An 18,015-nucleotide genomic window follows, 5' to 3' on the forward strand; every position below is an offset into this window, starting at 1 on the left:
TGAGTAGATTTAGTAGAATATTTTTGTCCAAAACCTGAAGAAAAATTTCCAAGTATCATGACTGAAAATGAATCGTGTTTGAATAACTTTACTTTTCTGTTTAATAAAATCACTTGTAGCCTGGAGACTAATCTGGAGAGGATTCAGGCTATAAAGATTGCTTGGGAAAGTTAGAGAAAGCTTTAGACCATCATTCAATATGGAAATCATGCTGTAGCCTTAACTGTAGAGTACCTACCACGATTTTGTCATAACAAAGGAGCAGGAGATTCCTCTCCTGAAAAGCACTGCTGTGATTACATGTGCCTAGGCTCACCATGAGAAAAGCTCCTTCAAACACAAGGTGAGACTCCAATCCAGAGAGTAACTGCCCAGTTAAGCTACTGGGTGGTGACTGGGAGGGTGGGGTAGGGATACTACATATTTTCTCCTCACTCCCACCACATGCTGGTAGAAGAATGTCCAGTCTACAACACCTACCTTGGGTTTGAAGGCAATTAACTTCAGAACCATCTCGACAGTGAAGAGGCCGGTGAAGAGCATGTTGAGGATATTCATGGCATCTTTGAAGTCACAGGTCTGACGATGATGCTGAAACATAAGCATCCCAGAAGCATTTTGAAGAATGGGCTGTTTGGAAATATGAGGCTTCAACCCCCCCTTAAAGAGGCCTGCCCCTATTTTTTCAAGTTTATACTTCCCCTCTCCTTAAATTTATTCACAAAGATAACTTTCCTTCAGTCAAGCAAGACTGGATATGGATCTCTTTAGGATTAGCTCTTGACTGTAACACCGGATACTAGACCAAACCACCGGTCCATATGGTTTAGTAGTCCGTCCCTGACAATTGTCAATACCAGAAGCTTCACAGGAACTCAACAGAAATGGCATAACAGGCAATTAAGAAAGAGCCCATTCAAACAGGAAGAGTCTTTTAACTCTGGTCCCAGTTCAAGAAAATACTCATGCATGTACATAAATGCTCTGCTGGCAACAGATGGACTTAAGGATACGTTCAAATGCTTTGTTATCTTGTGGCACCAAACATTAATGGTTGGTTTATGCTGTGAAGAATGAGGAACTATATTCCTAATTTTTAATCACTTTCTAATCAGCCTATGAATACATATAAGCATCCAATCGTTTGTAACTGTACCTCCCTCTTTGTTCCAATGACCTCTTGTGAATTTCACAGGTAAATTATATGTTGGCTAAAACCAGTATTTCCTTTGATCAGTGTTAAATTTGTTACATTTCAGTTTCATTACATGTGGCCTTGCTTTTGCATTATGAGGAAGTGCAAATAGGAGCACCAGTTTTCCTTCTCTAAACCATTCATTATTACGCACATCCCGTCTAGGTGATCACCTTCTCTACAGCAATCAGTCTCAATCTCTACAATCTGTCTTTGCATGGGAGTATTTCCATACATCTAATAATTTACATGCATTCGTATCTCAAAATAGCAACTATAGTGTAGCCATAGCCTTAGCTACTGATCCATGACACTCCTCTACCTTTCTCTATGCAGTAAACCCCCTATATGCGCGATTTTGACTTGTGCTTAACTTGTGTTAACGCAAGTTAAGTGCAAGTCAAAATCGTGGGGTTCCCAGAGGCTGGGGCGCACAGCTGCTCTGTCAGCCCCCTGCTCCAGCCCCTGGCTCCCCCAGCTGGGGGAAGCCTGGGAACAGACAGCTGTCGCAGCATGGCTTCTCCCCAGCTTTCCCAGCTTGGGGGAAGCTGGAGAGAAGCCTCACCTGTCTCCTAGTTGCTGGTGGGAGCCAGCAATCTGACCAGCAGCAGCGCCAGTCAGTTTCCTGGCTCCTGTCAGCAGAGGGGAGCTGAGAGCCAGGCTGCCGCCTGATTCCCAGCTCCCCAGCACTCTGGGAGCCAGGAGACTGACCAGTGCTGCTGCATTGGTCAATTTCCCGGCTTCTGCAAGCCTAGGGGAGCTGGGAGCCAGACTGCTACCTGGTTCCCCACTCCCCCCCGACTTGTGTGAAATGTGAGTTACGTGAGGGTGCCCTGGAGCTGGGTGTGCAGGAAAGCGGGAGCACAACCCTTGCATAACTTGGGGGACTACTGTACCACTAATTAGTTTCCTTATCTGGCACTGCTTACAGAAGCTTTGCTTTTGAATACAGCAAATTTCCAGGAAAGAAAGGAAGTAGCCCTAACAGGCTGCAGGTCTGCTACACCATTTCATTTTCGGAGACAAATTCTGCCTTTAACTGCATGTGCCTAACTCTCACTGCCATAAACACACCTCCAAGGAGAGAATTTGAACCTATTGCTTGAGTATTCAAATGCCTCCTCTGCAAATATAAGCACCTACTGTCTGACGTGCTTGAGCAAATGCAAGCTTGCACAGAAGGTGGAGTAGACAAAAGGGGCAATGACTTAGAGGTGCAAACCTGCACTCATGATGTAAAAGACTGATGAAGCCCCTTTGAATTTGTGACCATCAGTGTAGTATTTGGTGTATTTTAATGGTAAAGTCAAATGTCCTGGTCATCATTTGACAATGCAAGAACAGATACAGACTAAAGATGATACTACAGGTTGAACCTCTTTCATCTGGCAGCACCCTCGGGACCTGACCAGTGCCAGACAAGAGAATTTCCCGGCCATAGGGAGGCCAATATTATCTAGCACATTACCAACACTTTCACTGCTTACTGGGCTCTTAGAAGACATTTAGGGGTAAATTGCAGCTAAGCAGCAGCACAGAACACTGAGAACCAGGACGGGTGACTATAAACTAACTTTATAGGACCACAGGAAACTTGGCCACCCTCATAATAAGCGGTTCTGCAGCTAACATAAATCAGGCTGGATTACAGAGTTTGCTGGATGAAAAAGTTCTGGATTAGAGAGGTCCAACCTATAGCGTTATTTTCCCCGTCTATACCCCTGCTTTCTTTTCTTCCCCATGGCTACATCTACACTAGCCCCTTCTTTTCAGAAGGGGCATGGTAATGAGAGAGTTGGGAATATGCTAATGAGGCACTCCCATGAATATGCAGCATCTCATTAGCATAATGGCAGCCACGTGCAATTTGAAAACACCACTTTTGAATCGCATGCTGCCCATGTAGATGGAGGCCTTTCAAAAGGACCCCCCGGACTTTGAAATCCCTTCTTTCTATTTGGCTTTAGGAAGAAGGGGCTTTTGAAGTCTGGAGGGTCCTTTCGAAAGGCCTCCGTCTACATGGGCGGCACATGCTTCGAAAGAGGAGCTTTCAAATCATGTGTAGCTGCCATTATGCTAATAAGGCAATATATATTCATGGCAGCACCTCATTAGCATCTTCCCAACTTACCCATTACCGTGCCCCGTCTGAAAGGAGGGGGCTAGTGTAGATGCAGCCCATATGTTTGTCCTCTTTTTCCAACAGGGAAATGGGTGAGATGTGTAGTTCAGATCTGGGTGTTACAACATGTATTTGTATCTGAGTTGTTGGCTCAAGATCACCTCTACTTTTCTGAAGGCTTCTGTCTGTGGCTTGTGAATTCATTTATTTTTTGGATGGCCATTTAATTGACTTCACTGTGTGTGTTTGAGGACAAAGACTATTAAGTTATTGGCGACCTCTTGGAAAGAGGAGGAGAGCCCAGTTCATGGTTTCAGTGGTATTTCCCCAGGAATGAATTTGGTCCAATGTCTTTAACAAATGAGAGAGTCATGTCTCTTCCTTCTCACCCCAGGGGAGTTACAGGCTGGCGAGCAACTTAAGGCCCTGGCTAGATTTCACATCTTCCCAGTTAAAAGGCTACCCACCCACAAGCCTTTGGTGTTTTCTGAACTCTCACTTACCTGCATGGCCAGGCAGATGGTGTTCAGCAGGATCAGGACAAACATCAGGTACTCAAAATAGGTGGAGTTCACCACATACCACACTTTGTATTGGTATTGGTTCTTAGGGATGTACCTTCGTAGGGGACGGGCCTTCAGGGCATACTCAACACACTGACGCTATGAAAGAGAAAGGGGAGATTGAAAAAATAAGGTAGGTGTGTTGGTAGGTGGGCTCAATGACATTTTTTGTTACAGAATTTCTTTTAGAACGCAATCTAAATAAATAAGTTCTACTTAATGGAGTCTCCATTTGTACTTCCCGTGTCTGGAGGTGGGGGCGCTTACTCTGCCGTCTATTACACTCATGTGACCCCAATGATGTCAGTGTGGTTGTACGGGTGTTACAGAAGAATTCGGCTCTATGTATGGACCTTATGAAGAAATTCTTTTACCTGGTTCCTGAGTGATGAGAAATAGGGGCAGCACAGGACTTTACCCCTTTCATAGCCCCCATGTGTTCTAATCTGGCTGTATTTTAGCCCTTGCATATTTCCTTTGGTCGTATTTTGTGCCTTCGTGCCATAAGTTACCTGATTCTTGTCCAGTTCACAGTTCTTGTACTCCTGTTCTCCTTGCTCCTGAAAGGTGACAATGACGAAACCAACGAAGATGTTCATCATGAAGAATGCAATGATGATGATGTAGATAATGAAAAAAATTGAAATCTCCACTCTGTGGTTATAGATGGGTCCAAAGTCTTCCATGTGAGAATCAATGGAGCGGTACAGCAGTCTAAAAGTGGGAGAGAAACCCAGTGCAGGCAGTTAGACCATTTCCAACAATATTGTGTCAGAGCACCCCACAGAGCTATGCAAGCAAGATGTGGGGAGTCTATATTTTAGCTATGTATTTCCACTTTTACCAATGTTGAAAAATGGTTTAGCTTTATAGAGTGATGGGCACATACCAAACCTCCCGATCTGACTCCCAAACTGTTGTGAAAGTTCAGATCCAGACCATAATTTTATTTATTCAACTCTGCTGTGGGTTCAGGGCTATCTGTGGTTTAATCCTTTAAAAGGCTAAATTAGCGGACAAGCACTTTCATTTAACACAGTGCAGATAAAGAAGGGACAATCCACTTTGCTGGGAACTTGTTCGTAGTTTAGTGCTGTTCATGGGGGTTCTGAAAGAAAGCATGATCTTGGCCCTTTTAAGTATTTGAAGTCATACTGGCACCAACAAGGGAGAGCTCTTCAGCCTGGCAAGCATGGGCGGGATAGGGCCATGAGACAGCTCTTGCCTGAATCACCCTGATGGAATGGTACTAAAAGAGATGCTGCCCCTCTCCCCACCCCTGGGCGCAATGCATTGCGAGACATCTCTTATGTGGCTAACGAGAAGAGGTCTGTGCCATCACATTTCACACCAGGCTGGCACTGACGGGGTGGCCCTGTGGGAAAAGTCAACGTTCTCTGTAAATATTGATAATGTGCCTCCTGTACAGTTCACAGGGCAAATAAATTCTGGGATGGCAAGGAGTTATGATACTGGGGACAGCCAAAATATACTTCGTGGGTTGCATCCAACCTGCCAAGCTGCTCGATCTGTCCTGCGGGAGACTTAGATGGCTCCCTGCCTGCTCCTCTCCTGCTGGGTGTTCAGATAAGCTCTGTGAACAGCTTAAGCCCTGGCTGAAGTGGGAGAGACTTCTAATGCTGCCCTTGCCCCCAACAACATCATGCAGCTTGAATTGGCCAGTTTCTGGCCAATAGGAGATGCCTGTTTGCAAGACAGGCAGCATGTGAAATATCCCTCCTTCCTTTCCCAGGCTCACAGCGTGTGGTTCAAAGCAGTACATATGGCCTTGGCAGCTGCAGTGAGCATGTGCAGGGACTTGGAAGGCAGGCACCCTCATTAAGGAACCTGCTCAGCTGCTGGCCAGGAACCACCTAGGGAAGTGCTTTCTAAGCAGGGGCATGGCAGGTGCTCCCTCCCCACAACCGTTTACCTCCTTCCTGCACCCCTGCCCCATGTAATCCAAACCCTCTGCACTCCTGCTCTTGCACCCTCATGCCTTCCCAGATCCTGGACCCCTTCTATGCCCCTCCTCCAGGTCACAACCTCCTCCCAGGCCTTGCACCCCAATCCCCTACCTCAGTCACAACCCGAATCCCTGCACACCCTCCTGTACTCCTGCCCCAGGCTACAACCTCTTCCTTCACCCATACTCCCTCCCAGATCCCACATGCCTCCTGCACCCCAGTTCCTTACCCCAAGCCCCCTTCTGCATTCAACCCCCTTTCCAGACCCCGCACTGCCCCTTTTAATATCGTGGAAGAGTGCTGCCCTTGACCACTTATCAAATTCTTGGAGTGGCCCCTCATCAAAAATTATTGCCCATCCTTGCATAGTACCGTAATATTATATGCTACCAAGTATTTGGTACTTGGCATCTAACCGGAATGAGAAAAATGGGAACAATTGCTTTCACTTCTTTGAAACAACAATAATCTGAATATTAATCAATAGTAATCAAAATATTAGCATTGCTTTTACTAGTCTTTAGTATCTGCTGAAAGCTGAAAGGGTGAAAAAAGCAAAAGACCAGGCCTCAAGGAATTTACAATCTTCACATGCAGAAATATTAACATTGCTACGACGCCTCCTCTGCACTTTTCTGATGGCTAAAGGCAGGTGCCTTCCTTTAAAGATATCAGAATAGTTTACAAATGCTATTAAACCTAATTACTCTTCTGAGGGATAAGCGATATTACACGAACCACTTCACCCACCTCTGAAATGTACCCATCTCTAGGCTTGGCAATGGGGGTAGGGAAGTGGGGGTGGGGGGCGAGACACACCTGTCAAGCAACGCTGCATGAAAATTTAGATAAGGGAAGATTGACGGTTAGATTTTCACTTTTCCTGTATAAATGAATGGAGAAGTTACCCCGCTCCCTATCATCAAGCCTTTTGCTCCCCTGATCAGCTGTGCACTCACTCTGGCCAGCCTTCAAAGGTTGAAACAGTGAAGAGCGCCATCATGGCTTTCAAGACGTTGTCGAAGTTGAACTTGCTGTTCTCCCAGAGGCGGGTATGGATCATCATTTTAGTGACGTCTCCATCTTTGTAAGAAATGTAATGCCCCCTGTTGTTGGAAGACAGAAGGTAAACAAGAGAGATTTTTCAGTTCCCAAGTTAGACCCGGTTAGAAAAGAGCTGGGAAATGTGGCTCTCTGGAAAAGGCTGGACTCACTTGCATTCAGCTTCCGTTTGCTTAGATTCATCACTGCACTTATACAGTTTGCCCTAGGGGAGAATGAGAGAAGAAGAGTGAAGTCTCTCCTCATTGTGGCTGGTCAGTGTAGCAAGGAGCCTGCACTTTCCCTTTCCTTAACTGACTCTGTGCCTCCACGAAGAATTGAGTAACAACTGGTGTCAGACGGGCGGGGTATAAATGGAGCGACAAAAGGGAGAGGACAGAAGGAACATTCAGTGTGCACTTGGAATGTCTTTAGTTGCATAAGACACGGGTGTGGACAGAACACCAGCAAAGCCCCACTGCTACTGATGCTATGCCACAAACTTCTGGGAAAGGTTGACAAAGTGCTGCTCCTGGTTTGCATGACCTGAGGTTTAATGAGGGGTCTTTGCAACATGCCTGGTCTTGCATCTTTGGAATTTGACTGCTGGGAACCTGTGGAATTACTGGTAACTCAGGCCTCTGATGTGACATTGCTGAGGATGGTTTCTGCTCTGTGCTAAGCTCCATTTCTCCCTCCTCTGTGCTGCTTTTCTCCCCCAGGGAGGCTGGGGCAGTGAGATGGACAAATTGATGGACTCAACGGTTTTACCTTGAACAATTGAACTCCAATGCAGGCAAACATGAACTGCAGCAAAGTGGTGACGATCACAATGTTTCCGATGGTTCTGATGGCTACAAATACACACTGGACCACGTGCTGCAGAGGACAGATAGGGGCAAGAGTAACTGGAGGGACCATCCTGAGCTGCAGTTGCTATGGAAGAAGCCCAAGGCTTCAGCAAAAATATAAGAATCCCAGTTTACAAGCTCCATAAAGTGATGTCCCAGGAAAGGAAGAAAAGACTCCTTGGATTGGAACTCGGCTCAGAGACCAGCAGGAGTCTCATCTATAGGAATACCCTTCCTGGTCTGGTGACAGGGCCTGGCTGAAGCCTACCTGCAACCAACCCAACACTAGTGCATTAGGCCCCACAGCCTTGCCAGTGACCCTTTAAACACTAGCAGAGCATTTAAAAGGCTGGTACTTTTTGACTGAGGTAACCTGGTTTTCTGGCCTTGAGAACTACTTGTGGTGACCAGGATTTCTCTAACCTTTAGTCCCTTGGCTCTGTTGATGGCCCTCAGTGGTCTGAGCACTCGCAGGACACGCAAAATCTTCACTACATTGATGGCACTGGACCTCCTGGAAGAGAGTAGCAGTACATCAGCTTTCACAGGAACAATAGGAAGTGACCTACCTGAGAGCAACAGATGGATTCTGGACTTTCACCCCCTTTTTCCCATTTGTAAATACTGTAAGAATCCAATGCTGTCCAACACTTCAGAGTCACCCCTTTCCTGCATGCCACGCCACTGAAAGCATCAAGGCGGCGAGTGGAGTAGAACATTCGCTCCAAAGGCACAGGCAGCTACAATTCTCTCTAATGGACTATCTCCGTTAGCCGTTGGCAGCATAAGGTCTATGATGCATAGATTATCATAGTGCAATTTAGTTTACCGGAGGGCAGTGGTGTGCACAGGCACAAACCACAAGAGGTTCTTTACAAAACATTTCATTCTAGCACAGTTCTTCATATGAATAAATATATAATTTAGAGACATCAAGAATGGCAGATACTCTCCTCAGACTACATCTAACTTTTAAAAATGCAACTCTAATGTCTCAGAACCTTCTGTGAGAGGAAGGACTTTTCGAGGGGTACTTCAGAAAGCACTGAGTAGGTTGGGAAACTATCCTACTGGATTGTCCAGGGGGCCTTGCCTCTTGATCAGAGTCTGAGGGTAAATCCCACTCATGTGATCCGTCACTACTATATTCACAAAAGGATGAGAAACCAGGACGGCTCTCTTGAACAGGACAAGCTGCCAAGTACACAACAGCTGCACAATGGAAAATGGTGCCAAGATGCTGTCACCACAAGACATTTTAAGATAAGGGCACCAAGAAGCACACTGCTGAAATGCTAAGAGGAGAAAGGAGCATATCAGTTAATTCCTGGTGTCTCAAGAATTTAAAAGTACTTCATGCAACCCGGGGCTTGACTTGGCACACAAGGTGCTGAAATTGGGGTTCTGATCCAGCAAAATACTTAATCATGTACTGAAGCAAGTAGGACTACATGTGTGCTTAACTTTAAGCATGTGGGGAAGTGCTTTGATACAGCGAGTGCAAAGTGCTCAGTCTGTGCCATGCAGGAGTGAGCCCCAATGAAGAACCCATCCCGCAGTTGTATGGTGTTGGGCCCCTGCCTACAGCTTTGAGAACATTCTCTTTTGGCTAGCCTATCAGGGTCCTGAACAAGCTCTTCAAGGGCGGTGCATAATGGCCAAAATGAACTGAGAACAGTCATTAAGAAGCTGATTGAAAGCCCACTGAAACCAAAGGGAATGTTTCTATTGACCTCAAGGGGCTTTGGATCAGACCCTAAGGAATCTCTTATTTGAATAATAGGAACAAAGTAGATTTGCTTTGGAATCAGCTGGATTTTTGTTATACAGGAATTATTCTTGCTTTGGCCTCAGATATTTTCTATGAGGCAGAAATTTACAACAGAACCAAGTGGTGCCATAAAAAACCTTAATTGCTCAATTGCCAGTGTAGAAAAAGCCTGAATCATCTCAGGCATTGCTTGGTAAGGTTGACAGAAGGAGTGCTTGGAAAATAACAACAACAACTTGTAATTTTATTGCAGCTTTCTCTCTAGGCTCGCAAAGTACTTTGCAATCATTTATTAAAGAACACCCCAGTGAAGCAGATCTATATGACCCAATTTTAGAGGAGGAGTAACCGAGTCACAGAGTGGTACAAAGACTCTCCTGAAGTAATAATGTGAGAACCCAAGAGTTTCACGACTCCTTGTTCCTTATCTTAACTACTGGACTACACACTTCATTTTCATTTGCTTTCTCTGGTATCTGCTGCCTCAACTGACAATATGACACAATTCATATTAAGTATTGCTAGTCCGAACTATGGGCTGAATGAGCCTGGAAAACAATTCTGAAACTTCAAACTGTCATTTAGGAGAGTGTAAACATAACTAAAATCTAGTTCAGACAAGCCAATGTGATCCATCTAGTGCCACCTCTCCTCCTCCTGCCCTCCCAACAGACCAGCAGATTATCTGATTCAAGTATGGCTCACTCACTGGATCCCAAAGGAGATGAGAGAAACGCTGACCACCAGCAAGTCTAGGATGTTGAAGTAGTTCCTGCAGAAGGAGCCCTTGTGGAGAAAAGCTCCATACGCGGTCATCTGTGGGGAGGCACATGGAGACACAAACAAACTTTTCCATTAGCAGCTACATGGGGACCATCTCTCAGTCCAAGTCCAAGGGCTTGTGCTCAAGGTGTATATTTTAAGGAATGGCAATATTTCTAATGCAGGAGCCATTTTACCTCAAAACCCCGGTGGACAATTTAGGTCCCAATGGAAAGAAAGGAAATGGGAGATCAGAGAAAATAACCATCATAAGAATATATAGGGGAAAATTTCAAGTCAGTGTCCAGCCCATCTGGGGCAAGGGTGCTCATCTGGGGCCAACAGTAATTCTTCCTTGGAATCAGAGCATACAGAGAACATAAAGTTCATTTAGAAATAGCAAAGCAACAGAGTGTATGTTTGCAAAGACAACTCTTTGCAATCAAATGCTTTCCCCTTTATCTAAAAAGGCAGGCACTTATGACTAAGATGCTACATTTTATAAAGGTTTCCAAGACTAGTCTGAACATAAAAAATATTACATAGAAAGGTACTGTCTCTTGGGGTATTCTTCTGGGTGATACCATCTGGTGTGGACAGCTGAGACCTCCCTTGGAGCAAGAACAATAACTGAATCACTTGGGGATTTTATGATTTAGACCTCAGATGAAATGATAGACAGAATTCCCTTTCGATTTAGTTCATTCCCTAGATTCAGAAATTCAGTCCTATGTCCTCTCTACCTGCTTCCCTCAAGGTCAGCCCCAGTTTGGTCCCTGTAATTTTGTTCAAGAATTTAAGTAAGGATATTTCCCCTCTCTTCCTTCTGTTCCTTTCTCACAAATTCCAAAGAAAGATACTGTGGGACAAAGTGACTTAAGCTATGTTTACACCAGGCAACATCACTGCAGATACAGAATTCTAGCTATGGCAAGTGCGTAGCTAGAACTGATGTATCTGTGCTTGGCTTACTTGACCATCCCAAATCGGGAAGGTCGACAGGAGATTTCTCCCATCAACCTCCCCTACGTTTGCTTCTCAAAAGGAGTACAGGGGTTGACTGTGACCCATGAGAGGTCGATTTTGCGCATCCCTACCAGATGCACAAAATTGAACCCCATGTCAATCTTCCAGGCCAGTGTAGCCATAGCCTCAGGCTTTGTCTACACTACACAGCTTTTGGCAAGCAGTGTAAACACTATTTGTCAACTCATCAGAAACTTCCACTGTCCATGAGAGGACTTTGCTTTGTCAGCAGGAGAGCACTCACGCTGAAAAAACGCTGTTTACACTAGTACTTGCTGTGAAAAGCTTTTGTTGTTGGGGGAGAGGAGGTTATGTGCCTGTGAACTACAAAAGCTTTATAGGTCATTTGTCAGTGTAGACAAAACCAGAGTCTTCTGAACTAGAAAATACAGTCAATGGGAACACCTTCCAGTCTTAGAACGCTAAAATTCCATTTCCTGTATGAGGGATTCCCTACCCCTGGAAGGTGTATTCTGTTGAAGAACAAGGAAAGTCTATGAAAAAAGAGTCACCCTTTCTGTGGGACAGGAGGAATTTTCTGACTCTGGAACAGTATTTATTGACATTGTACATGCAGATGAGTCAGACCATCTCCAGGCCTAAAAACCTCTGACTTTTGAGAAGCCCAAAAATATTTAAGCCTGGAGTTTTGGTTCAGACCTCTCTCTATTTACAAAGTCAATAAATACAGTTTATGGAGACTTAAAATTCCCCGTGCCACAGAAAGGGAAAGTTAAGATCCAGATTTAAATTTTATGGGTAAGAGCCATCTGCAAAAAAACCCAAAAAACTCAACACAACTAGATGAGAGGAGTATTGTGGTGTCTCAAAATGATTAGCTTTAACCAGGCTGTTCAAAGCAGAAGAACAATCAGTTTCCAGCCTTAGCTACCATGGCAATTCCAGGCAAAAGGACGCTGAAGCCTGACATAACAGATAACATTATTCATCAGACAACCACAACATCTGGACCGGCCTACCAATTAGTCAGTCAGACAGAACTCAGAAGGGGAGAAAGTATAAACTCTGGTCTCAGTTTAGAATTTATACTTATAGACACATTTCACTGGGGGGAAGGGAGGGTTCTTGCCATGACAAAAGTGGTAAAGATGCCCTTTACTGCTTGTATTTTGTATGGCAATCTTGAAAGACACCATTGAAATCAGGAAGGTGGAGCTCTGCTGAGTTTCAGTATTGTGTGGCCAGTGCTTCTATACTGCCTGTTGGAAGATTTCTTTATATTCAGGGAAGATAATGAAAAAGTGTATAATTCAGCATCTGCTTTCCACCTGTGGCACTGACCAAAACAACCACAATGCCATTTTAAAGAAGAATTACAGTCTTTGCTTATACAGCCTTTTATATGCTCAAAACACTGTATCAACATTAATTAACAGTTGTTGCATCCCTGTGAAGTAGGTAGGTGTTATCTGTTCATATTGCAAATGCCCGACCATCTTGAGCTTTGCACAGTCATTTGTGTTTGCCAAGTCAATGCAACTCTTTACACCCACTGGGTACTCATGGAAGAGACTGCGCAAGATGCAAAACAGTGAAGAAACAGGCCCTGAGGGATTAAATTACTTGTCTGAGGTGAAGCCAGTGCTTTTTTGTGTCGGTACTGAGAAAAAGCACCTCGGCAGCCTCAGCCATCGGATTAGCTGTGGGGTGGGGGTGGGGAGCTGGCTGAATACTAGTTTCTTTATATTTACAAAAAACGCTCTGGGTGAAGCTATGGGACACTGGCAGAGACAGGATCAGAACTCTCAGGCTATGTCTACATGGCAGGTTTTTTCGACATTACTTATTTTGATGGTCTAATGTCTAAATAAGTAATGTTGGAAAATTGCATTCATACAGCCACAGCATTGTGAAATGGAGTGCTCTCATTACAGCCACAGTTCAGAGCCACAGCACTGCAAAAGGAGCCTTCACATGAGCCAATAATAGCTGTGGTTTGTTCACACACTTCCTCTTCAAATTTGAAAGAAGGCGGGCTTGGCAAAAGTCATTTGCAGAGCTGCAGTAATTATTTTAAGGGAAAGTCCTCATGTTGAATTAATGTGCTTGGCTATGTGAACACGTTTTTTTTTTTTTAAATGGAAAAAAAGAGTTTTTTCCTGAAAAAAACCCCCAAAAAACAAAAAACAAGCAAACAGTGTAGACAACCCTCAGTCCCTGCTCTCCTAACAGTTGTAGCTGGAAAAAGCACAAGGTTGAAATCCTGGTTCCACTGAATTTAACAAGAGTTTTGTCATTGACTTCAATGGGACTGGGACAGAATCCCAGACATAGTTACTCCAAGGTTCTTTGCTCCAGGGGGAAACAGACCACTCTGCTAGTGGATTTGTTAGTAAAAAAAAAAGAGGGGTGAGAAAACATTTTATGTCAGGCCCCTCTTTTCATCTCTGCAGTTAGCCAGGGCCCCCCAGCCTGTCTAATAAAATCCAAATCAATGGAAATTCACTCTGTTTAAAGAGCCCTCCCACCTCCAGCAATGCCAGGTAGTTCTTTATCTCACTGTTTTTCAAGAGCCTGATCCATACTCCAGCTTGAGGGAAAAAACCCACCAAAAACAACTCCATACTGTTTAAAGAGCCCACCCCACTCTTTTCCAGCCCTGCTGGGCAGTTCTTTAAAGGGAACAAAACAAAGATCAATATAATTGCAAAACCTGACTCACAGGAGACATAGGTAACGTGGCTGGGAAACCCAGAAGGGAAATGATTCCAGCACTCCCAGGAGACAGTGAATACCTGGGGGACAGGAGGGCTGCCAATGCAGGTCAGCTGAGCCTGGAGAAGCAATGAGGAGGCAGCAGAGGTGCCCGTGGGGAATGGGGGGAGATTGGAAATGATTCTGGCCCTCTGCCGAAAGCAGAGACTGCAGAGTAGGGAGGCAGGCAGCTGCACAGGGCAGGTGATTAGAGAGAAGCTGCAGGAGGCAAAGGAGGGCCCCCACGGGGAGAGCAGGGCCCAGAAATGAAGCTGGCTGTCTGCCAGCAGAGACGAGGGAGGAAGGCAGTAAGAGCTGCACAGGGCAGGTGACCGGAGAGAGGCTGTGAGAGGCAGTGGGGGGCCCCAGCAGAGCTCGGGAATGAAGCTGATTGCTGTGCCCCCATTTTGAAATGTCACACCCCCCAGTTTGCACATCCCTGAGGTAAAAGATTGGGAACTCACCCTACTCCCACTGACTCCCAAACATTGCCATTCATATTAGTGGGATAAGGACTGGGCCGTTAGTGATTTTCTACTACAAATTCAAATGGTTTGGAGATGCCCTTGTACAGAGGGTGAAAGGTTAGACTCAACTTGGGCTGCTGAGCTGCTTTCCTTCCTAATATGTTATTTTTTGGGGACGTTGGATTAAATGGGAACACTGCATGCCGCAGCACAGCAGAAAATGTGAGCTACTACGGTTGTGGTGTTTTGAAGTTAAACAGACGAACCCAGTTCCTAACAGTTATAGGCCCACATTCTTTAGTGACTGGTATTCTAGGATTCTCCTTCAGCTGTGAACAATGAGCTTCCATGCTGGGCTGCCATGGACTTCTACTGCTTGTCTCCTATTGAGCTACAAGGGACTTCTGGCTGCTCCAAACACCAATCTCACGATGCAGGACTCAGAGCTTCATTCTGGGTTTCAGCATGCCATACTGCACGAGGGGGGAAGGCATTGGTTCACACAGTGCAACTTTGCCATGTGGGTTCCACATGTTAGGGGGTTGCATCCTCATGGTTCTTGGTCTGGTACATATGTACTGCTGTCCTGTAATGATTGGCAACTGATGGGGTACATTTCTGGCCTGTTTTCCATTGTCTTGTCCCCTTCTAATATCTCCTGAAAGAATCATCCCTTCATGCTGCTACTGGCCTTAAATAATAAATACCATTTGAATATCAAAATTGTATGAAAGATTTGTTGAAAAACTTAAACAACTACTAATAAGCTAAAAAGCAAAAGAAAATCCTGTCTGTGGAGATAACAATGGGATTTCAAGTGATATCAAGTGATACAAAGACAGAGAGAGAGAGAGAGAGAGAAGTGTATTGCTCAGATTGGTTACCTTAAGAATAATTTCTAATGTAAAGATACTAGTGAAGACATAGTCTGCATTGCCTAGGATCTGAAAAATAAGCACAGTCGGGTTAGTGGTACTGAGCATGACCCAATACAAACAAGTGTGTGTGTTAGCAACAGATAGTGGCAGAGAACTAGTAAGCTTATGACAGAGAGATAATAATGGTAGAGTAGATGGGGACTTTACCTTCAGAGCAATTTCAATGGTGAAAATGACAGTAAAAACTATATCAAAATAAAAGATAATCTGTAAAACAAAAGGGAATAGGGGTGTGGGAAGTCGATCAGTGAGTGATCACTGGAATGAGAAATCACCATTCAAAATCAAAATGCACAAGTCTTTAAATAGGAGGGCAGGAAGGAATAGATGGGAAATGGTTTGGTAAGAACATCCTATTGAAGGCAATGAAGTTCTTGGTTACAGGATACAGGCAGCACATTAATAAAATCTTTGCTGTGAGTTACGATCGCATATGGCTTCAGAGGCAAAATAATATTTTTTTAATTTAATTTAATTTAATTTAATTTAATTTCATAAAGAATTCAAGGGTCTCCCAAAGACATTTCCAAATGAAGAATACAAGGATATCTGGTCTCTCTCTGTAGAAAACATGATTCCTTTTTATTAACTTCCATTCAGGTTTTTCTCTGTCCTTTGCAGCAGAAGGGGGAAAGAAAACAAAAGCTCCAAACTGCTGTGCAGGGGCAGCTATTGCTCTTTTCCCCTCTGTCCTGACTTGCCTTGAATTGGGGTCAATAACAAGCAAATTAAACATAATCATAGGTTTTTGTCCAGAAGGACAACAGAGTGAATGGCAGGTCCTGAGGTGTAAAGTGACATCCAAAGCAGGTCACAGCAGGGGACTTGGTTATCAACCTGGGACTCATTACAGCTAACAGGAGTTTAAGATTTCACATGCTTTACAAAACATTTAGCTAATGTCAAAGTCTTCCAAGCTCTTTCAGGACTAGACTAGAAAGGCTCCAACTTGCCACTCAGGACTGCATTTACCACAAGTCTCACACACATCTGCTCACTCTTCTGGTTTCTGTACCAACCCACAATAAGTAAGGCAAACTTGTGAGAGCAGAGTACTCCTACAAGAGCTAATAAGAGCTTTTCGAAAGGTAGATTAGACTACTTTTCTGGGCTGAGGAAATTCCCCCATTCCCAGCCTGGTCAGCAGAGGCATTTAACACATTTATCAGGGGTTATTTCCAGTGTGAGTATAGCTTTACAGCCTGCATTCAAATGCCAATGGCCCGTTTCTAACCTCAGTAGTCCTGGGTTTGCAGCAGTGTGATGGCACTGACCTAAGGAGTGTTACTCTGATTGATACCCGCATAAGGAAGGTCAGAATTAGGGTCTGAGTTCCTGAAGTGAAGGGCAGGTACATGGCAGAAGAGCTGATGTTCCAAAAATGCATGGGAAATGTAGGATTATTTGAAATCCAACACGTTTCTAGAGCCCAATCTGATTGTCACTTGCCTTACCCAAAATCTCCAGAGAAAACATTTCCTTCTCCCTTTGCTCTTCCTCATTTTCCCCAGCAGATATTTGTGATATACATCTGGAGCTAAATTCTTCCCTCACTTGCCTTCTCCACAGCCCATTGATTTCCCTAGGCCCACTCAAGCCAGCCCCAGAAGCCTGCGATACAGCCCTCTCTGTGCTGCCATTAGTTTATCCCAGCAGGGGTTTGTGACTTGGTTGAACCACGCTCATAACGCACTATGAGGGAGGGAGGATGGGAGGCATACTTGGTTCCTAAAGGACTGGTGTCGGACAGGATCCTCAGCTGCCAGGGAGATGCTGCTGAGCAAGATGAAAAAGAGGATCAGGTTGGTGAAAATGTTATCGTTAACGATTCGATGGCAGTGGAGACGAAACCTGCAAGAGAGAGGAAAGACACAATCTTATCCCTCAGAACCAGATGCCGGAAGAATCAAGGGGTGGGACCCCTCCTCCTTCGTGGCTGGGTCTGTACCTGTAAGAGTGTTCTGCATAAGTCCCTCTGACTCAAGAATGGGGGGGAAAAAGCTGGGGCAGGCAGCAGAATCTGATCCTGCAAGGTGCTGAGTGTCCTCAGCTCCCACCGAGCTACACAGAGAGTGACATGAGATGTTTAACATACTGCAGGAATGTGCCCTGGTGCTTCAGTGAAGCAAAGAGAGGATGGCAGCCATTCTCTCTGATTGTATGTTTTGGTCCCTATTCATATTTAGCGGTGGTCTACAATAAATGACCTCTTATTGGTTCGCCCTGAAATGACACCACTTGCCTCCAGGAAAGGGAAATAAAAGAGATGAAAACTCAGCTCAGAGGAGTTTTCCCAGCTTCTTTTCAATACGTGTTTTTCATTTACAACTGACACCGAGATGGAACTGAGATTTCCATTGGGGAGGCACTGGAAGATCTCCATCCAGTGCCTCATGCAATATCAGGCACAAGCTGGGTCTTGGGCTGGGGCTTCTAGGGGTCTAACACCGCCCCAGACTGTGTCTCTCTGCTGAAGCTCAGACTCACACAAAGCAATTCTTACTCTTAGCAGGACTCTAGCAGGCAAGAAATAAAACAGATGAATGGAACAGGGGCCTCCCTCCAATTTATTATGCAGTTCTGTAGCTCCCTCCCCA

General features: G+C 44.8%; 1 protein-coding gene across 18 annotated transcripts in view; it reads right to left on the minus strand.

Annotated features, from left to right (window-relative positions):
• Nucleotides 1-18,015, minus strand: part of CACNA1C (calcium voltage-gated channel subunit alpha1 C) — an 812,008-nt gene that overhangs the window by 102,384 nt on the left and 691,609 nt on the right. For 12 of the 18 annotated variants that reach the window (XM_075005795.1, XM_075005813.1, XM_075005860.1 and 9 more), the window contains 10 exons: nucleotides 17,140-17,269; nucleotides 15,566-15,625; nucleotides 10,220-10,326; nucleotides 8,163-8,253; nucleotides 7,660-7,767; nucleotides 7,062-7,114; nucleotides 6,807-6,953; nucleotides 4,393-4,594; nucleotides 3,821-3,979; nucleotides 481-591 (listed from right to left, as the gene is read on the minus strand). In XM_075005795.1, the coding sequence (XP_074861896.1) occupies nucleotides 481-591; nucleotides 3,821-3,979; nucleotides 4,393-4,594; nucleotides 6,807-6,953; nucleotides 7,062-7,114; nucleotides 7,660-7,767; nucleotides 8,163-8,253; nucleotides 10,220-10,326; nucleotides 15,566-15,625; nucleotides 17,140-17,269 (1,168 nt within the window). Of the gene's footprint in view, nucleotides 1-480; nucleotides 592-3,820; nucleotides 3,980-4,392; nucleotides 4,595-6,806; nucleotides 6,954-7,061; nucleotides 7,115-7,659; nucleotides 7,768-8,162; nucleotides 8,254-10,219; nucleotides 10,327-15,364; nucleotides 15,425-15,565; nucleotides 15,626-17,139; nucleotides 17,270-18,015 lie in introns of all 18 variants that reach the window. The other 6 variants (XM_075005919.1, XM_075005910.1, XM_075005788.1 and 3 more) reach the window with 2 other exon arrangements.

This window comes from Carettochelys insculpta, chromosome 1 (genome assembly GCF_033958435.1).
Source record: "Carettochelys insculpta isolate YL-2023 chromosome 1, ASM3395843v1, whole genome shotgun sequence".
Taxonomy (NCBI): Eukaryota; Metazoa; Chordata; order Testudines; family Carettochelyidae; genus Carettochelys; species Carettochelys insculpta.